The sequence below is a fragment of the Primulina eburnea genome, unplaced genomic scaffold (genome assembly GCF_022965805.1).
Source record: "Primulina eburnea isolate SZY01 unplaced genomic scaffold, ASM2296580v1 ctg198, whole genome shotgun sequence".
NCBI lineage: Eukaryota > Viridiplantae > Streptophyta > Magnoliopsida > Lamiales > Gesneriaceae > Primulina > Primulina eburnea.
This window is the reverse complement of record NW_027331033.1, coordinates 13,480-33,926: the sequence shown is the minus strand read 5'-3', so window position 1 is coordinate 33,926 and position 20,447 is coordinate 13,480. Positions and strand designations below refer to the sequence as shown.

General features: G+C 37.2%; 1 protein-coding gene across 1 annotated transcript; it reads right to left on the bottom strand.

The window, feature by feature from the left end:
* Positions 1–10,412: 10,412 nt before the first annotated feature.
* LOC140820847 (uncharacterized) lies at positions 10,413–19,661 on the bottom strand. The gene is made up of 14 exons (XM_073181209.1): positions 19,545–19,661; positions 18,801–18,891; positions 18,490–18,592; positions 18,308–18,392; positions 17,754–17,840; positions 17,554–17,611; positions 16,981–17,339; positions 16,849–16,902; positions 16,414–16,479; positions 11,841–11,887; positions 11,338–11,633; positions 10,933–11,086; positions 10,663–10,801; positions 10,413–10,523 (listed from the first exon to the last, which is right to left on the bottom strand). The coding sequence occupies exons 1-14, from the start codon at positions 19,659–19,661 to the stop codon at positions 10,413–10,415; spliced, it is 1,767 nt and encodes a 588-aa protein (XP_073037310.1).
* Positions 19,662–20,447: the final 786 nt, after the last annotated feature.

Here is a 20,447-nt window from a genome sequence, read left to right as displayed (position 1 = left end):
TGACATCAGCGGAAGCATTTATCTTTAAAATAAAAAAATAATTAAACTATATATACATTGCAAACATGTACTTAAAATACATACAATACATAATCTCAAACATCTAATTCAAATACCAATATTACATATAATAAAATACATGATATATTTAAAACTTTAAATTTTCAACACACCCCAATAAAATCATTAACATAATCAAATAAACTTTTCTATTACAATAGCTATATGACTTCTCCTCCTTGGACAATCTGCTTCAAATCTTTTTATTACCTGCATCACATGACATTAGCTGAAATGAGATAAAACTCAGTAAGTAGAGAACTTTACATAACAAATACATATTTATATGGCTTGGGTTGAAACATCGCAATGGCAATAAACAATACCATCTTCAATGAACAATAATGAAAGAATCAATATAGATGGTATATCATAGCATGAATTAAAGGAAATGAAACAATAGCTCTATGATCTGTAATCTGTGAATGTTATCTCTGTTAATATATATAAATATATATCGGACTGTGAGAGATAACCATGAAAGGAAATGATAGTCTGTAATTTGTAATCTGTGACCTGTGAATGTTGTCTCTGTTAATATATATAAATATATATCGGACTGTGAGAGATAACCTATGGATAGTATCTCTGTGATATATGAAAATATATACCAAATTGTGAGAGATACTCTTCATGTGATTGGCCAATGACATGCATGAATTACTATCATTCCTTAAATTGAAGCATATGAAATTCATTGGGACAATTGAACAAACACTTGATAGGCACAATAGCTTGCTAGCTTCTTTATCAATAAAATTCTTGGATCAATGAATATATAACAACAAATATGGCAATAACATGTCCATGAAAGAAGCTAGACTTCAATAAAAATGGCTTGGATACATATATATCATGTGAGCACAAGGAATAGTCTCTACTTACTATCCAATCAATACTTGGTTGCAAATATGACCTCAAAAGAATCCCTACAACAATAAACACCACAAAAACTATGAATTAACACCATATATACATGGATCCATAAAGTCAACGCAACCCTTCAACCCAACAATTCCTTGCAAAACCAAAGAATAACTAAGCTCTTACCTTGTAGCTTGCACCTAGACTAGGAGATGCTAAGAATTCCTCAAAAATTCTTGAACTTGGATGAAGATTTGGAGGAAAGAATTTGGGGAAGAAAATGAGAAGGGAAACGTATGAGGGAGAAGGAGAAGGGAAGAAATGAAGATAGATCTCAAAACAATGCACTAAATATTCATTCCCAACCTTAAAATCGTGTTTTTAAAATAGCAATTTCGTCAAATACCGCAGGGCAGCGCACCCGCGCTCGACTGGGCCGCGTTGCACATAGCAGCGCGGGTGCGGCGCTGCTTCGGCCGAGGCAGCGCACCCGCGCTGCCTCGACAGGGGCAGCGCCCCTGCGCTGTCATAGGCAGCGCAGGTGCCGCGCTGCCTGCCCGGCAGCGCTGCCGCCCGCACCCTAGCTCTATTCCTCCCCGACCTAAACTCCTAAAACCATCTCTTCTCGACCTTATAACAAACCTTTACTTATACCACTCATTTCTTATGAATTATAACAACTAAACTCCTTCTAAAATCAAGCATAACACATCTCCCAAAACTTGACCATATCAATTTATGAATATCCATTAACCATAACACATGAAATCATTGATCATAGCACAATAAAAACTTGGGATATACAATCTCCCCTCCTTAAAAAAATTTCGTCCCCGAAATTACCTACTGTCGAATAAGTTAGGATAACGTTGCTTCATCTCCTCTTCTGGTTCCCACGTGGCCTCTTCAATCACTTGATTTCTTCATAAAACTTTGACAAGACCAATTTCTTTGTTCCTTAACACCTTAACCTTACGATCAAGAATTTGAACCGGCATTTCATCATAACATAGGTTAGGCAAAAGCTCCAATGACTCATACCGAAGAACATGAGATGGATTATGTAGTAGCCCGAATTCCAAATTGGGTAATTAACGGAGTAATGGTGATTAAGAAGGTTTAAGGTGTAATTTTGGCTATGGTCATGATCGGACGGACCGAAGAGGGTTCGGAAGCACCGAAGAGTTCGGACGATCCGAAGTGTAGTTCGGTGAATCCGATCATAGGTGTCAAGTGTTGATCGACACGTCATTTTCCATGCATGTTCGGACGGTCCGAAGTGTATGATCGGAGGATCCGATCATGAGCTGTCAAGAGCCAATGGACACGTAGCGTTCGGACGTTCCGAAGTGTTGTTCGGAGGATCCGAACATGGCCTATAAATAGTGCTCGGATTTCCTCATTTTGACTTGCCAATTTCTTGAGTTTTCTCTCATTTTGGAGAGTTTGGAAGGTTTCTAGGGTTAGTTGTTGGTCGAGCGATAGCCAAGAGCTGCCAGGAGTAGTAGCGTAGCGGCGCCTGAGTTTCAAGGCAATCGACATCAAAGGGCTGTCGACGGACGAAGGTAAACCCTAAACCTTTGGTAGTACTAGGGAGTACTGGTTTTGCTAGTCGAGCATGGTAGTATTGATTGAGTATGCTTTTGATGCGTAGGCTTGGGCTAGACTTGATTAGCGGTGTTGCGTAAGGCTAGGCTTGCTGTGATAGAGGTACGAAAGTACTATCCGAGATATCCTGGTTGAGTATACATTCTTATATGTGTTGCATGAGTATTTGCTGCATTGTTATATGTCATATGATGCATGCTATTATGTCACGAGTTATGATGCATATTGCATATCATGTTGAGCCGTATCTCCTTCGAGATAGCCTTTACTGTTGAGCTGTATCTCTTTCGAGATAAGCTATATCTTGGGGCCGCTCAGCCCTGTCTTGTGGACGCATGGACACCGAGAGTACACAGTGGCCGACGGGTCGGGAGGGCTTCGGTGGTCCGGGACATTTTAGGTCCACGTCTGTCTTGTAGTGGATGCAGTGACCCAGAGGTTGGACCGCGCGGCACTATCCACTTGGCGCCTCTAGACTGAGCATTTTGAGATCCTTTGTGATTCCTGTTTCTTGACTACCCTGGTATCATATCATAGCATGTGCATTTCTTATAGGTTTGTATACTCATACTTTTGTACTGGGCGTTCTTATCGCTCACGTCCTCGGTTTTGTTTATTCTTAGACACCCCATTCCCACGGGGCAGGCCTCAGGTTGGACAGCTCAGGAGGAGCAGGAGGAGGACGTTGAGTAGCTGGTTGGTTTAGTTTATCGGTATTGTTTTGATTCGATATGGTTGTACTGGATATTTTATTTTGAGTTATTCTAGACTTCGATTGGGTTGTATAATTATAGTTGTCGACTTTTTCCGCTGTTATCTCTGATTATTGTTAATTAAGTTAGTTGCATGCTTAGTTTTTTGACTAGTAGGTGATTCTGGAACGGGGCACTACAGATTAGCAATATACTTACGAAGCATAGATATATGAAATACATTATGAACTCGGTCCAAGTCCGGTGGCAATGCAAGACGATAGGCTCGGTCTCCAATCTTATCTAGAATTTCAAATGGTCTAATGTATCGAGGACTTAACTTACCTTTCTTGCCAAATCTCATAACTCCTTTTATAGGAGCTATCTTGATAAAAACATGATCACCAACCCCGAATGCCAAAGGCCGTCTTCTCACATCGGCATAACTTTTCTGTCTAGACTGAGCTGTCTTCATTCTTTCTTGAATTAACGCCCCAACTTCTGCTGTTTGTTGAACCAACTCAGGGCCCAACATCTTTCTTTCACCTACCTCTTCCCAATACAAAGGGGATCTACACTTTCTTCCATATAAGGCTTCATAAGGTGCTAAGTCAATAGAAGACTGGTAAATATTATTATACGTGAATTCAACCAATGGCAACTTGGAATCCCAACTCCCAGGGAAATCAATTGTGCAAGCTCTTAACATATCCTCAAGAATTTGAATAACCCATTCTGATTGCCCGTCACTTTGAGGATGGTAGGCTGTACTAAAGGCTAACTTCGTGCCCAAAGCTCGATGTAAACTTTTCCAAAACTCTGATGTAAACCTTGGATCACGATCTGACACTATAGATACCGGTATACCATGAAGTCTCACAATTTCTTGAATATATACCTCGGCATATTGATTCATAGAATATGTTGTCTTGACAGGAAGAAAATGCGATGACTTGGTCAATCGATCTACAATCACCCAAATAGAATTGAAACCTTTCTGAGTCCTTGGCAATCCAACCACAAAATCCATTGTGATGTGTTCCCATTTCCATTGCGATATAGGCAAAGATTGCAATAATCCAGCCGGTCTTTGGTGTTCAATCTTAACCTGCTGACAGGTTAGACATTCAGAAACAAATACTGTAATATCTTTCTTCATACCTGGCCACCAATAAAGACGTCGAAGATCTTGGTACATCTTAGTACCACCAGGATGTACAGAGTATGGCGTAGTATGAGCTTCTATGAGTACATCTCTTCGAATGTTATCACCTATAGGAACACATATTTTACCTCGAAAGGTCATCAAACCATCACGATTCAATCCAAATTCAGAAACTCCTGTTAATTCATTATTCTTTTTTAACTTCAATAACTGAACATCTGACTGTTGTTCCTTCAAAATTCGATCAAACAAAGTTGAGCGGAGAACTAATGTAGATAATCGAGCCACTGTCCCTGAAGATACCAAATTTATCTCAGTCCTTTGCAAATCAAGCAACAAAGGTTTAGAAATCATAGCATTCAATTCTGAACTTGACTTGCGACTCAAAGCATCTGCAACCACATAAGCTTTACCAGGATGATAGCTAATAGTGCAATCATAATCCTTGACAAGTTCTAACCATCTCCGCTGCCGCATATTCAATTCTTTCTGTGAAAACAAATAACTCAAACTTTTGTGATCCGTAAAAATTTCACATTTCTCGCCATAAAGATAGTGTCGTCAAATCTTTAATGTAAACACCACAGCTGCTAACTCCAAATCATGAGTATGATAATTTTTCTCGTAGTCCTTCAACTGACGAGAAGCATAAGCTATCACTTTCCCATGTTGCATCAATACAGCACCTAACCCCAATTTTGAAGCATCTGAATAGACAACAAAATCTTCAGTACCACAAGGAAGTACTAACACAGGGGCAGAAGTCAACTTATCTTTCAACTCTTGAAATGCTTGTTGACATGCTATAGTCCACTCAAACTTGATTGACTTACGAGTTAAACTCGTCAATGGCAATGCTATCTTTGAGAAGTTCTCTATAAATCTTCGATAATATCCTGCTAAACCCAGAAAACTTCTCACCTCTGAAACTGTCTTTGGAATGGACCATTGCTTAATAGACTTAATCTTAGAAGGATCTACAGAGATTCCTTCCTTAGAAACAATATGACCCAAAAATGCTCTAACCAAAATTCATATTTCTTGAACTTTGCATATAATTGTTTTTCCCTCAACAATTGCAACACAATTCTCAAATGATCTCTATGAAGTTCTCGTGTCTTAGAATAAATCAAAATATCATCGATAAAAACAATGACAAATGTATCCAAATACGGCGTAAAGACACGATTCATAAAATCCATAAACACTGAAGGATCATTGGTTAATCCAAAAGACATCACCAAAAATTCATAATGTCCATACCTCGTTCTAAAAGCAGTCTTTGGTATATCCTCATTTCTCACCTTTAATTGATGATATCCAGACCGAAGATCAATCTTCGAGAACACTGTTGCTCCTTGTAATTGATCAAAAAGATCGTCTATCCTTGGTAAAAGATATTTATTTTTAATAGTTACCTTGTTCAGTTCCCGATAGTCAATACATAATCGCAATGATCCATCATTCTTTTTCACGAATAACACTGGAGCTCCCCAAGGTGAGAAACTAGGACGGATAAAACCTTTATCTAATAGCTCCTGCAATTGATTCTTTAATTCTTTCATTTCAGTAGGAGCCAATCTGTATGGAACCTTAGAAATTGGGGCTGTACCTGGAATTAAATCAATAACAAACTCTACTTCTCGATCAGGTGGTAATCCAGGTACATCCTCCTCAAATACATCAGGATAATCCTGAACCACATCAATGTCCTATAACTGTATTCTACTTTCCTTTCTTGTATCCAAAACTGAAGCTAAGTAACCAACACATCCCTTGCGCAACAATTTAGTGGCTTGAAGGCAAGAAATAATAGGGATACTTAATGAAGAGGTAACACCCACAAATAAATCCTTCTCATAATCATCTGCTAAAAATTTACTGTCTTGCTAACACAATTAATCACAGCACGATAAGCAGACAACCAATCCATACCCAATATCACATCAAATGCAACCATTGGAATTACAATTAAATCTGCATACAACAATCTTGATCCCATCAACACAGAACAAGCCTTAAATATACTATTTGTCCAAATTTCTTCTCCAGAAGGCAACACAATAACAAATTCAACAGGCACCACAGTAGGTTCAACAGATATAGTATGCATAACTCCTCAGATATAAAAGAATTTGTTGCACCAGTATCAATTAAGGTAAGTGCTTCTTTGCCCAAAATGAAAATATTACCTGATATGACTGAAGCATCAGGATTTGCGCCCTCTTTTGTGATCGTAAAGATTCTGCCCTGAACTTTTTCTTTTCCAAACGAAAGAGGACAATTATATATTGTATGTCCCATTTCCTTACATCTATAGCAACGACCACTTCCGATTAAACATTCTCCTTTGTGTGGCTTTCCACACTTGGGACACAATGGTCGTTCACTATCTGTAGGAGGCAAAGGAAGCCTACTACGCTGCTCCATCTTGCCTTTGCCTTTATAACCTCCTCGAACATTTACACTTGAACCCTAACCTTTAGCTTGAAAAACTTGTCTCCTCAACTGCCTTTCCTTCTCTATCTCTTGCTCATCATGTTCAGCAAGTAAGGCTCTCTCCACAATTTCTTGATATGTCCCCACCTTGGACATATGCACATCCCTTATAATTTCGGGCTTTAACCCACGAAGAAAGTGTTCACATTTATCCTTGTCATTCTCGGCAATAAACGGAACAAATACACAACCTTCTTCAAATTTCAGTATGTACTCAGCAACAGACAAAGAAGCCTGTCTTAACTCAAGAAATTATTTCACCTTCTTGGCCTTAATTTCCCTTGAAAAATATTTGGCATGAAATAAATCTTTAAACTCGTTCCACTTCAGTTCTTTTACATTAATAGTCACTTTGGTGGCTTCCCACCAAATACGAGCAGCCTTGACCAACATAAACACAGCACAACCAACCTTCTCTTGATCAGTGAATTTCAAATAGTCGAAGATAGCTTCCAAAGCTTTGACCCATTCTAGAGCTACTAATGGATCAGGACCACCAATAAAAACAGGAGGGTTCATCCGCCTGAAACGATCATAAGCACCATTTTCAGAACTGTTTGTCGTGCCTTGGACTCTTTCTTGAACTTGACCTTGAATCGTCGTTTGCATAGTCAATAACTGTTCAATCTGTTCACCATGAACCTTAGCTTGCTCTTGCAATAACTTAGTGAATTCATCTACTACCCAGGTAGTCTTGTCTGTGGGAGGGGTACTATCATCCCCTTCAACATTCTTACGCTTGGGAGGCATTTCCTATACATATTCTCATGTTAACATGCATAGGAGGAAAGAATACATCAATGGCAATGAAATAGAATCAACTGTCAATGTTAAAATCAATAGATGCAGGATCGAAAACATACCAGATTGTCCTAGGCAGAAGAAGTCATATATGGTCCAAAGAACTTTGCTCTGATACCAATTGAAACACCCCACTTAACACATTTTAAATCCAAATATAATCTGACATCAGCGGAAGCATTTATCTTTAAAATAAAAAAATAATTAAACTATATATACATTACAAACATGTACTTAAAATACATACAATACATAATCTCAAACATCTAATTCAAATACCAATATTACATATAATAAAATACATGATATATTTAAAACTTTAAATTTTTAACACACCCCAATAAAATCATTAACATAATCAAATAAACTTTTCCATTACAACAGCTATATGACTTCTCCTCCTTGGACAATCTGCTTCAAATCTTTTTATTACCTGCATCACATGACATTAGCTGAAATGAGATAAAACTGATTAAGTAGAGAACTTTACATAACAAATACATATTTATATGGCTTGGCTTGAAACATCGCAATGGCAATAAACAATACCATCTTCAATGAACAATAATGAAAGAATCAATATAGATGGTATATCATAGCATGAATTAAAGGAAATGAAACAATATCTCTATGATCTGTAATCTGTGAATGTTATCTCTGTTAATATATATAAATATATATCGGACTGTGAGAGATAACCATGAAAGGAAATGATAGTCTGTAATTTGTAATCTGTGACCTGTGAATGTTATCTTTGTTCATATATATAAATATATATCGGACTGTGAGAGTTAACCTATGGATAGTATCTCTGTGATATATGAAAATATATACCAAACTGTGAGAGATACTCTTCATGTGATTGGCCAATGACATGCATGAATTACTATCATTCCTTAAATTGAAGCATATGAAATTCATTGGGACAATTGAACAAACACTTGATAGGCACAATAGCTTGCTAGCTTCTTTATCAATGAAATCAATAAAATTCTTTGATCAATGAATATATAACAACAAATATGGCAATAACATGTCCATGAAAGAAGCTAGACTTCAATAAAAATGGCTAGGATACATATATATCATGTGAGCACAAGGAATAGTCTCTACTTACTACCCAATCAATACTTGGTTGCAAAGATGACCTCAAAAGAATCCCTACAACAATAAACACCATAAAAACTATGAATTAACACCATATATACATGGATCCACAAAGTCAACGCAACCCTTCAACCCAACAATTCCTTGCAAAACCAAAGAATAACTAAGCTCTTACCTTGTAGCTTGCACCTAGACTAGGAGTTGCTAAGAATTCCTCAAAAATTCTTGAACTTGGATGAAGATTTGGAGGAAAGAATTTTGGGGAAGAAAATGAGAAGGGAAACGTACGAGGGAGAAGGAGAAGGGAATAAATGAAGATAGATCTCAAAACAATGCACTAAATATTCATTCCCAACCTTAAAATCGTGTTTTTAAAATAGCAATTTCGTCAAATACCGCAGGGCAGCGAACCCGCGCTCGACTGGGCAGCGCGGGTGCGGCGCTGCCCTGCACGAGCAGCGCACCCGCGCTGCTTCGGCCGAGGCAGCGCACCCGCGTTGTCTCTGGCAGCGCGGGTGCGGCACTGCCTCGGCAGGGGCAGCGCAGCCCGCACCCTAGATCTATTCCTCCCCGACCTAAACTCCTAAAACCATCTCTTCTCGACCTTATAACAAGCCTTTACTTATACCACTCATTTCTTATGAATTATAACAACTAAACTCCTTCTAAAATCAAGCATAACACATCTCCCAAAACTTGACCATATCAATTTATGAATATCCATTAACCATAACACATGAAATCATTGATCATAGCACAATAAAAACTTGGGATATTACATTTTTATTTGCAAAGTGATCAACCAATATTTCATAAATAGATTTTTATTAGAACTCATTGATGTTGCGGAATATCACGAACCGGAACCTTCTTGTGCATTCCAAAAACTTCTAAATAGGTGCTCTGTAGAGGTTCAAGCACTTCTAAAACATTCTCCATATTTCATCAATTAAGAGTTTTCTATGAAATCTTATGTGCATAGAATAATCATTTAGAATAGTATAGAATGGAAATAACTAGAATAGTGTAGATCTTAGAACCTCCTACAGAGTTGATATTTATCGCTTTCATTGTAGAAAGCTACTAGTATAAATATGATTAATATAAATAGGGTGAAGCTCTTATTGTAAACTACCAAGTTTTCAAGTAATATAGCATTTTCTTTCAAAGTTTTCTAGAAGCATTTTTACTTAAGTCACTTGCACACAAGCACCAAAGGACTTTATCTATGCAGCTTACATGGGTAAACAGATAAATTGAATGTCATAATTGTAAAAAACCGTAAAATATTATTAAAACAAAGATCTTTTTACATTAGAGCCAATAAAAACCCAAGCCACAAGTTGGCTCGCTGGACACCTACTCTAACAAATACAAAATACTAGGAAATTCAAATATACAACCATATTTTTCCTACCAATTAATAGAATAAACATCCTTTCATGGTAGTTATTATGTATAGGACATATCAGTGGATTTTCACAGAAGCACCGCAGAAGGAAAAATTGGAAACACGGACCTGCTGACGGAGATAGAGGCCTGTCATAAATCATAGATTGTAAGGGGCTGCTGACTGAGGATTTCAATCGAGAGGGCGGACTTTACATTGACAATTTTTAAAGAGGAATTTCGTTATACTGGAGATGGGGAGAGTAAATATTCAGACTATAATCTTTGTAGAAGTATCCCACATAAGGGACAACATGGTTAGAAAGATTTCTTGAAGGCTGAAGATTCGAAAAAAGATTTAAAATTGGAAGGGTACAAAGGCATCGTGAAAAAAATTAGAGGTGCCAACTTTGAAGCTCGTCTTTGACAACACATGCAAAACCAGGAATATTTAGCAGGGCAAAGTTGCATAGATACAGAACACCGGTGTGGCTTATGGGTTTGATCAACTCCATTGCCATTCTTCACTCCCGAACAAATGGCGTATTCTATTGATTCAAAAGGCACAATTGCTGAACAAAAACTGCAATGTTCTTCATATTCAAAACTCTCTCTCCTGTTAATAAAGCAAGAATGGAACCAGCCTTCAGCTAATAGATTGATACAGTATCTTAAGATGCTATTCTATGTATGTGTGCATGAATGAACCAAAAGAAGTTCAACAAAGATAAGAACATCATGAATTACCTCTTCTTAATTTTACCAACTTTGGCAGCAAGAAATTTTAAATCATCCTCGACAATTTTCTCATGAAGTGAGATATAGTGCTCCAGTTGTGGCCATTCATCAGGACGCCAACATTCAACATCGCAAAAATTTGTTGGCACATCTGACAGAAGATCTAAAATGGCAGAAAAATATAAACCAACAAGTCTTCTCCGTAGTTCATTTTCACAGCACAACTACAACTCCTTCCATACATTTGTCTGTTCCTCTATGGCACTACTGAATCTTTCCAAGTCTTGGTGTTTTCTACTCTCGCTCACCTCATCATTTTTAAGCACAACATGCCTGATGATTACAATGATGAGGTGCAACTTACGGGTTGAAAGAGTGGGCAAAATTTAAATGTCGTAGAAGAGAACGTAGTACAAATGCCAAAATTGGATCCATAATAAGATGTCAACCATTTCTGCAGAATATGCTCTACATAGTTTGGTATTGACTGTTTGAAAGACACGAGGGCTGCCACAATATCCAAAATGTTCAGAAGCCCACTGAAACTCCCACACAGAATCAGAGACCATAATATGTTTTTTTCCCACCAAATTAATTCTACCTCAGGGAAACCAGGAAATGATCCGAAATCAATATCAAAACATATATTGGAGGAAGTGTCCAATTGCTGCCCTTCAATCGAAAGGAACTCGATAGCAGCTTTCTGAGTTCTGTAAAATTACAATAACATTTGTTGGTCAATCAAACATAGGTAACTGTTTGAACGGTTAGTTCTTATTGCTTCCATTCAGCTTTTGACTAAATCATCAAAATTTTCTTTTAAAGAAATGTGGGTGCTTGTTTGTTGCAAGCATCTATCCACATGGCAGTTGTTATTTCATAATTTGTTACCAGAAAATATAATTTTAGAAGTTCACCTTTCCTGGTACATGGGATTTAATAAATCAGAACCAAATCTTCGAGCCTGCAAATAACAGACACCAAACTTCTTAGAACTAGATTTAAGTACAGGGGTATCAATGACATCTATTCAGCATAAGGTAAAAGGTGACCAAGTGCAAGAAAAGGATCAAGAGATTCCATTGCTTAGAGTCATTTCAGTCAACTAAGCTCCTTTTCCTAGGTATTATTATATGACTACTTGTAGAACCCGTAATTAGACTACGTATAAGCCATGCATAATTCTAGTATTTTAAATAAATTGACTTCATTGCATGAGTATTTAAATGCTTCCTTCGAAGTTAATTATTTTATTTCAGTAGTTTAAATTTTATTCTTTTAGTTATTTCAGTAAGGCCGGACTGGAGTTGGAGTTAAGAGATAAAATTTAAAATTCAAAAAATATTCTCAGGATTCATTTTAGCTAGCAAGTAAGTTAATTTAAGTTAAAAAGGAAGTTTAGGAAATTTTTTAAGCAACTTGAGGTGAGTAGGAAATTAGTTCATTTAAGTTCCATTAATTGAGGTGTTAATTCACTAAATTATTTAAAGGATAGGTAAGGCTTTTAAGGGTTATAAAAATAAGCAACAATTCCCCTCCACTTAATTACCAAATTTCGGTCCCTAGATGATTAAGCAATGCCTTGCCAACTCATCATCCTTGACCCATTCTTTATTATTTTAGCATGCTAACCTTTTTATTTATTTAGCAACCTTAATTAATTAACTATTAAGAATTATCCTAGTCTAGATTGCTTGAGGAAATCGGCCACCTAGCCTCCAACAAAACACCCCAACTAATATTTGTTTTCAACCAAAATTCAAATTTCAAAAGGGGGAGACTTGGTCTTGATTTGTTCCCTATATTTTGCACCCACTTCCCTCACTCTCCTAACCATCATTCCCCCTCTCCCTTGCACGAAATTCAGAGAGCATTTCAGAGTGTTAACCGTGAGGTTCATAGCTTAAAAGAGGAGAGAAAAATCGAGTGTAGAACAAGGTAGCAAGAACGCTCCATCTCCTCCGTGCCGAGTCGTCGTATTCTTTCGTTTTTCATTCAAACGAAATCAAGGCATGTTTATATTCTTCCTTGCTCTTCAATCAAGCCATAGTAATATTTTTAAACATCATATGATCATCAGTTTATGCCAAAAACCGAAATGCATCAAGAACTTTTAAAAAAAAAAGAATGCAGATTTCGGCCCTTCATTGTGCACTTCACGGTTTTCTCTTGTTTTGTGGTTTCAGGTGGATGCTTCGACTCCAGGCTCACTAGGCTACATCTAGACACATACTAGGGTGTGTCAAAACCGTGATGGTCCATTTAAACAAGCCCCATGCATGACAGAAATCGAAAATGACAGCAGTTTTTCTTCCTTGCCATTTGAGTCTTCGAAAATTCTGTGTGTGCTGTCAAAGGAAAAGGATCTGATCTTGGCTGCCCCAAGGGCCTATAGCCATGGTTAGATCACTTCCCTAGCATGTCTAAGACGTGACTAAGTATCCTTTTTGGTGGCTTGGTCCATGGTGAATCGGTTTTTAATTAAAAACGCAAGAACATCCCCCTCACCCCTTCGGCTATGCACCTTGGACAGCAAGTGTGTTTCAAGTTTTGTGGAATGGTGTGGATCTTGGTAGGCCTATGGCCCTTAGCCACGGTTCATACCCTACCACGGGATGTCTAGATCGTGCCATGGTCAATAAAATGGCCACTGGAACGAGACGAGACAACAAGCGAAGCAAAACACCCCTCACGCGCGCAAAGGTGCTCTCGGGTGAACTCTTTGAGTTGTTGCTGGAATATTTCGAATCTCGGCTGGCCTAGGGCCCTTAGCCATGGTTCAAATAATTACTTGGGATGTTGGTAAGAGTCTCTGGTCGGTGGTTCACGCCCCAATGGCCGGTAGTCTCGAAAACAACACAAGACTCGCGATTGCACAGCTGCTGTATTTCGACAGCAACTTGCTGCGGCGGTTCCGTGGCTCGTTCGGGTTCTTGGTCGGCTTTTAGCCTATGGCCTTGGACTTTACAGTGCCTTCATTAAGTTAGGAAGGTCATGTTTTTGACCGTTCATGATTCGGATCATTTTTGAGGTCGTACGAGAATTTACGGTGCGATGTGCCAAATTGACTCTCGAAAGAGCGTTTCATGTTTTGGCCTCCATTCACCTAGATTTCGACCCTCATTATTTTAGGAGCATTAATTCATCAGTTTTAGCGTATTTTAATCATGACTATACATTGTTTAAGTGTTGGTTCGGGTTGGTTCGGAGTCATGATTAAATACGAAGTCGTCGAGCGTCATTGTCGCATTTTTGAACTTAAATTGCATAGTTGGTCAAGTAGAAGCTATTGCATATTTTTCATGGCATATTTAGGTTGCAGCGAGCCTGGGAACGATCCAATCCACGTGGTAAAATAGTACAGGATATTCCATTACGCCATTTAATTATATTACGTGCATAAAAATAGAAAATACTTATTTTTGAGATTTATGCAATATTGCTTGTGGTCAATTCACTATCATGGGAGCATTATTTTACCGGTCGCCAATGACCGATCAGTTCAGTTTGGTACCCCGGTCGCCAGTGACCGATCAGTTCAGTTTGGTACCCCCGGTAGCTAGTTACCGGTCAGTTCAGTTCAGTGCAGAGGCCACTTGCGTAGACCATAATCTCAACAGAAAAATTATTACACATTATTTCAGTACAGGGCTCCAAGGAGCAAACATTTTTACTATGATTTTCAGTCCAGTTATGCACGTATTATAATTGATCAGGACAAGTTATTTTCAGTATGCCTCATGACATGTTAATTTTACTCCCATGCAAATTTTACTATATTATTTACTCGTTACCTACGATATATGCATGCTGAGTCTTTAGGCTCACTAGACTTGATTGTTGTAGGTACTGATGAGGTTGGGGCCGAGGGCGGGGACCAGTGAGCCAGCTAGGGTCGGCAGTAGTGATTCAAGATTTGAAGAAAAAACTGAATTCTATTCATAGCATTTTGAGAAAACTCTTAGATAACATACCATCCAAAAAATTGATTTTTTACTTCTCTCATATTATGTTTCAGATGAGATTGGTCAATATCTTGCTTCTTGCCCTTTACAAAAATAAAGAAAATTTACTGAAAATAAAAATAAAGAGGAAAATAGAAAGATCGAAATTTCATCTCTCCGGAACAGTAGTGTGAAGACCTAGGAATCCTTCCTTGAAAAATTGCGGAAAATTTAAAATTTTTCTTTTAAATAATTAAAAATTGCCTCAATCATAAATGAACTGATACAAAAAGTTTGATGTTTAAAATGGCAGCGGAAGAAATTAACATTTTCGAAATAACAGTAAAAAGTTTATCCCACGATAATTAAAATGTTTGAGCCATCAAATAATAATAAATGCTGAACTGAGGTCCTCGGGTGCCACTACTGCCGACCCAAACTGGCTCACTGGTCCCCGCCCTCGGCCCCAACCTCATCAGTACCTACAACAATCAAGTCTAGTGAGCCTAAAGACTCAGCATGCATATATCGTAGGTAACGAGTAAATAATATAATAAAATTTGCATGGGAGTAAAATTAACATGTCATGAGGCATACTGAAAATAACTTGTCCTGATCAATTATAATACGTGCATAACTGGACTGAAAATCATAGTAAAAATGTTTGCTCCTTGGAGCCCTGTACTGAAATAATGTGTAATAATTTTTCTGTTGAGATTATGGTCTACGCAAGTGGCCTCTGCACTGAACTGAACTGACCGGCAACTGGCTACCAGGGGTACCAAACTGAACTGATCGGTCACTGGCGATCAGGGTACCAAACTGAACTGATCGGTCATTGGCGACCGGTAAAATAATGCTCCCATGATAGTGAATTGACGACAAGCAATATTGCATAAATCTCAAAAATAAGTATTTTCTATTTTTATGCACGTAATATAATTAAATGGCGTAATGGAATATCCTGTACTATTTTACCACGTGGATTGGATCGTTCCCAGGCTCGCTGCAACCTAAATATGCCATGAAAAATATGCAATAGCTTCTACTTGACCAACTATGCAATTTAAGTTCAAAAATGCGACAATGACGCTCGACGACTTCGTATTTAATCATGACTCCGAACCAACCCGAACCAACACTTAACCAATGTATAGTCATGATTAAAATACGCTAAAACTGATGAATTAATGATCCTAAAATAATGAGGGTCGAAATCTTGGTGAATGGAGGCCAAAACATGAAACGCTCTTTCGAGATTCAATTTGGCACATCGCACCGTAAATTCTCGTACGACCTCAAAAATGATCCGAATCATGAACGGTCAAAAACATGACCTTCCTAACTTAATGAGGCACTGTAAAGTCCAAGGCCATAGGCTAAAAGCCGACCAAGAATTCAGTTTTTTCTTCAAATCTTGAATCGCTACATCGAGTGAGTTTATTATTTTGACTTAAAATTTGATAAGAAGAAAAACTAGTACAATATTCAGGATAAGTTCATGGACATTCCAACTATAAGAGAATGGACGGATGGAATATGATACCACAGCAATTGCCAAGCTCCCATGAGATACTGCCAGACCAAAGCAAGAATCATATACATATGGAACCTGCAGAGAAAATCTAGAGTCTATTGGAAACAAATATGCAAATTTAAAACAGAAGTAAACATGAAAAATTAATGCATACATCCGGGGAGCTATTCAAACCAGGAGTATTTGAAGGAATGTGTATTTCCCTTAGTGCTTTCCAAACTAAATTCCACGCTTTCATAGAGTTGTCATGTAATACATGAACTGATCAAATAATCTGGAGGGCTACCAAGCTTTTCAACCTCAAGGCTTTCTGCTTGAGGCATTACTTGATAACAAAAGCAATTAACATGGATTTTTTAATTTTTAATATCTGTTGAACTAACACTCCCTTAATACTAAAATTCATATTTATATCAATAAAACACTTCTTTCAATATTTATTACCTGGCAGCAGCTGTACAAGCAGAGTCCATCAAAAGCCCAAGCTAAACCAGTGACCTGATTGTTATTTTACAAGATAAATCATATGCCAAAAAAGGTATTGAGAACTTACAATGTGATGCATGTATCAAGTGCCTTGAGAAAGCCACCATTTGATGCTTTACATGGGAGTTCAGGGGTAATAATGGAATAAATCTCTGGTGCATCAATTCTCCAGAATGAAATTAGACCACATTTCAATCCAGTAGCAAGAATAGAGCAGCAGCCCGAGGAGTTATGAGGAATAGAAACCCAATCTTCAGATGTCCTCAGAATCGGTGACCAAGCCACAATAAGGGGTGTCAGCATTGCATTAATGCGAGAAGCATATTGTTGTGCCGTTATTAGTTGAACATTGCATTCTTTGATCTTCAGAGGTGTCCCTTCAGAAACAGATATGGGAATAATTTCCCATGTATTGTTTTCTTTTACATTGTCAAGTTTTTTGCAGCAACCTAATAAAAATAGCAACACATTCAATGTAATGGCATATATCAAATGCACAACTTTTCAAATTGAAACGAAATCATGTAGCTGCATTGAAGCTGATTTAGTAAGTATGGAGGTTCATGTCATGGAATAAAATGATAAAACTAAATCAGATAGTGAATGCAGTGTGCAGTACATTAGTTTCATTCTGTCTCCTTCATTTTCTTTCCTTTCTTAAACTAGATACAGGTGGCTCATTAGGGCATTCAGATTCTGCATTATCTCTACTCTCTATCACCTGTATAAAGAAAAAACCCCAAGAATAGTTGGAATTCATATCATTAATTGTTATGTCATCAAGAATATTTCATCTAGAAAAGTATATGGGGATATGCAAGAAACGCTAATCAGGAAAAAGTTGAAAGATAGAACCAACTCACATCTAAACTTTCTGAAGATATAATTTGAGACTCTCCGAAATTGATCTTGGAAAGATAATTATACATCATCTCTGATATGTCCATAACCTAGAAAATTTCAGATTATAACTTTAGCAAATGTGTGAAAAACAAACATTAAATTTAGGAATCACAGATAACATACTAGATTCCAAATTCATGACATTTATTATGCGTAAGCAACAAAACCGTAAATACAACAAACTTGAAGGGCTATGAAATTCTTTTTGAAAGAAATGTTGATTAGGTATTGCCTCTCCAAACATAAACAAAGCCTCCAGTACTAACACAACAAATTTACACATTAGCACAAATATGAATCTACTCATGGGCTCATAGCCAACACAGAACCAACAGTAAGAACATAATTAAGAGCATCTATAGACACAAGAATTGAAACAATTCCATTGCTAAAATTTTCACCATTTTTTTTGGTTCAGGAAGATTATTAAAGTGAAGAGACAGCAAGCTCGAACCATAATTCTGGTCCTGCCACCACTACTTCCTGAAAGCTTCATTTATAAAATACTTAATACCTCAATCCATTCAGCCGAAAAATCACAGAAGGGAAAGCGGTAAAGTTTGATGCCTCCCACAGTGGTGCAAACAGCAAGCAAACAACTGCACGAGTCATAGCAAAATGTAGAATTAATTCAGGGATGCAACTTGCGTTGCATACTCAAACAAAAACTTCGATCAGGGGTAATGGTATCAGTACCCAGCATTGCTAGCAAGACCTGCAGGAGACCAGGAAATTGACCTAACACATGGTCGTGTATCCCGCGACACATGCATTGGAAACAAGCACCCAGAGAGAAAATCTATCCCTGTGACAAAATGAAAACAAAATCAAATGCAGTGACCTGAGAAAATAAAAAGTACTTGAAACCTCAACTCAAAATTAATTTTCATTTGCACTGTAAAACCACAAACCCATAAATCCAAATGGCATCCAAATTGTGTACATACATACATACAATGAGTTCATTCAAAACTATGAAATTCATTTTTTAATATGATTCTACGTACCTCCAGCATTTATGACACCAATGGAAAAAGGCTTGCTTGGGAGAACAGAAATTACACCTCGACATCCAGCTCCAGAAGGTTTAGCAGGATTCTAAAGAAGTGAACAACAAGCATATACTAGTGATTCGAAGGCTAAATCAAACAGTATAAAATTAAATCCTAATTTGAAAAAACAAATAAAAAGTAAGATAACATGAATTATATAGACCAACTACTATAAGATTCTCTATCAAATTCAAATCAGACCATGTATTGAACTCCAACATAAAACAGCTTCCAGACCAGTTATGAAGATCAGGTAGATTAAAATGTAAGCATAAATTTGGCCATTAAAATTCAATAACAATGCAAAAATCTTCGGCTAAAAAATAAGCATGCTATTCAGAAATATTATTACATTATATGCAATCAATTGATTTAGTAGTTGTCTTTCCTAAGTCATGGGATCAGATCCCATCAGGTGGATCACAGAATACTGGACTCAGAATCAGTTGTCATTGATTCTTGTTCATGTCAGTGCATGGTTAATAATGTCATCTGCATAATCCTCACACTAACAGAATCACTTGACAGCCCAAAATTCTTGATCAACTAAAAACTCAGCTAGAACAGATTGAATGCCAGGATACTTCTGAACTTGAGCAATTTCAATGTTGAGACTCAAATGCTATACATCGTATCAGTAAAATTGCATCAAAGCAATTCAATACTAAAATCAGCAAACTTTGAAAAGTTATCAATTACCAGGATCGTAACGAGGCTACCAGAAGCGACCGCCACCAGATTCTCTTCGGACCAAGCAACAGAATTCGGATAACAAGGCGCTGATACGAGCACCGCTGCTTGGAAGCGGGAAGACATTGTTGAAGAGAATTGAAACAGAAAGCAGAGCGGCGTTTTATTATTTTGGAGTGAAGCGGATTCGATGCTTCGACCTAATTTGTGAAACAGCTCGAATAGTCCAAATCGAATTACATCGTATAACCTACATATATTTGTATTTCCTAGACTACACTAGAAGACTAAAAAAAATCTTCTATTTTATATTATTAAAAAAATAAAAATATTTATTTTTATGTGGATTTAGGGATTTCTCGCTTAGAGGGCAAAAACAATGGATATTGAGGAAGCAACAAGCATTGAAGAAATGAAGTTGAAACATTAGTCAATCTCATGCATTACCCAATTTAGGGGTGAGTAGAAACCAAAGCCAAATCAAATAGTTGGTTTGGTTTTTAGTCGATCGATTTATATTGATTTTAAAATTAATCATATCGAAAAAAATGGTTTTGTTCAAAGTTTTGGTGAAAAATCCAAACCGAACCAATTTTATAAATATATAATATTTTTAATTATATACATATTATTTTATTTTATGTCATATAATTGATATTATGAAAGTTTGATGATTGGTATTGGTGGCACATTTTATAAAGCTAAAAAAAATTGACCATTATCCCGTTCAATCTTCACAAGTATTTATTGATCTTCATGATGTTTTTGGAAAAGGTTAAAAACCTCGAGCAAGAAATCTTGGATGCGAGTGAATTTACTCTTACCAAATACCCAAGTTGGATAAACAAAAAAGATAAATGTCTTTCTTTCTTTAAAGTGTGATAATGGATGATATTCAAGCTATTTCTAAAA

Excerpts from the sequence above, each read along its gene's own strand:
- LOC140820847 (XM_073181209.1), bottom strand. The coding sequence starts at position 19,661 with ATGTCTTCCCGCTTCCAAGCAGCGGTGCTCGTATCAGCGCCTTGTTAT. Across the intron at positions 18,593-18,800 it reads TGGTGTCATAAATGCTGGAG|ATTTTCTCTCTGGGTGCTTG; the intron begins GTACGTAGAATC and ends TCACAGGGATAG. Across the intron at positions 10,802-10,932 it reads GTTGGTAAAATTAAGAAGAG|GAGAGAGAGTTTTGAATATG; the intron begins GTAATTCATGAT and ends CTTTATTAACAG.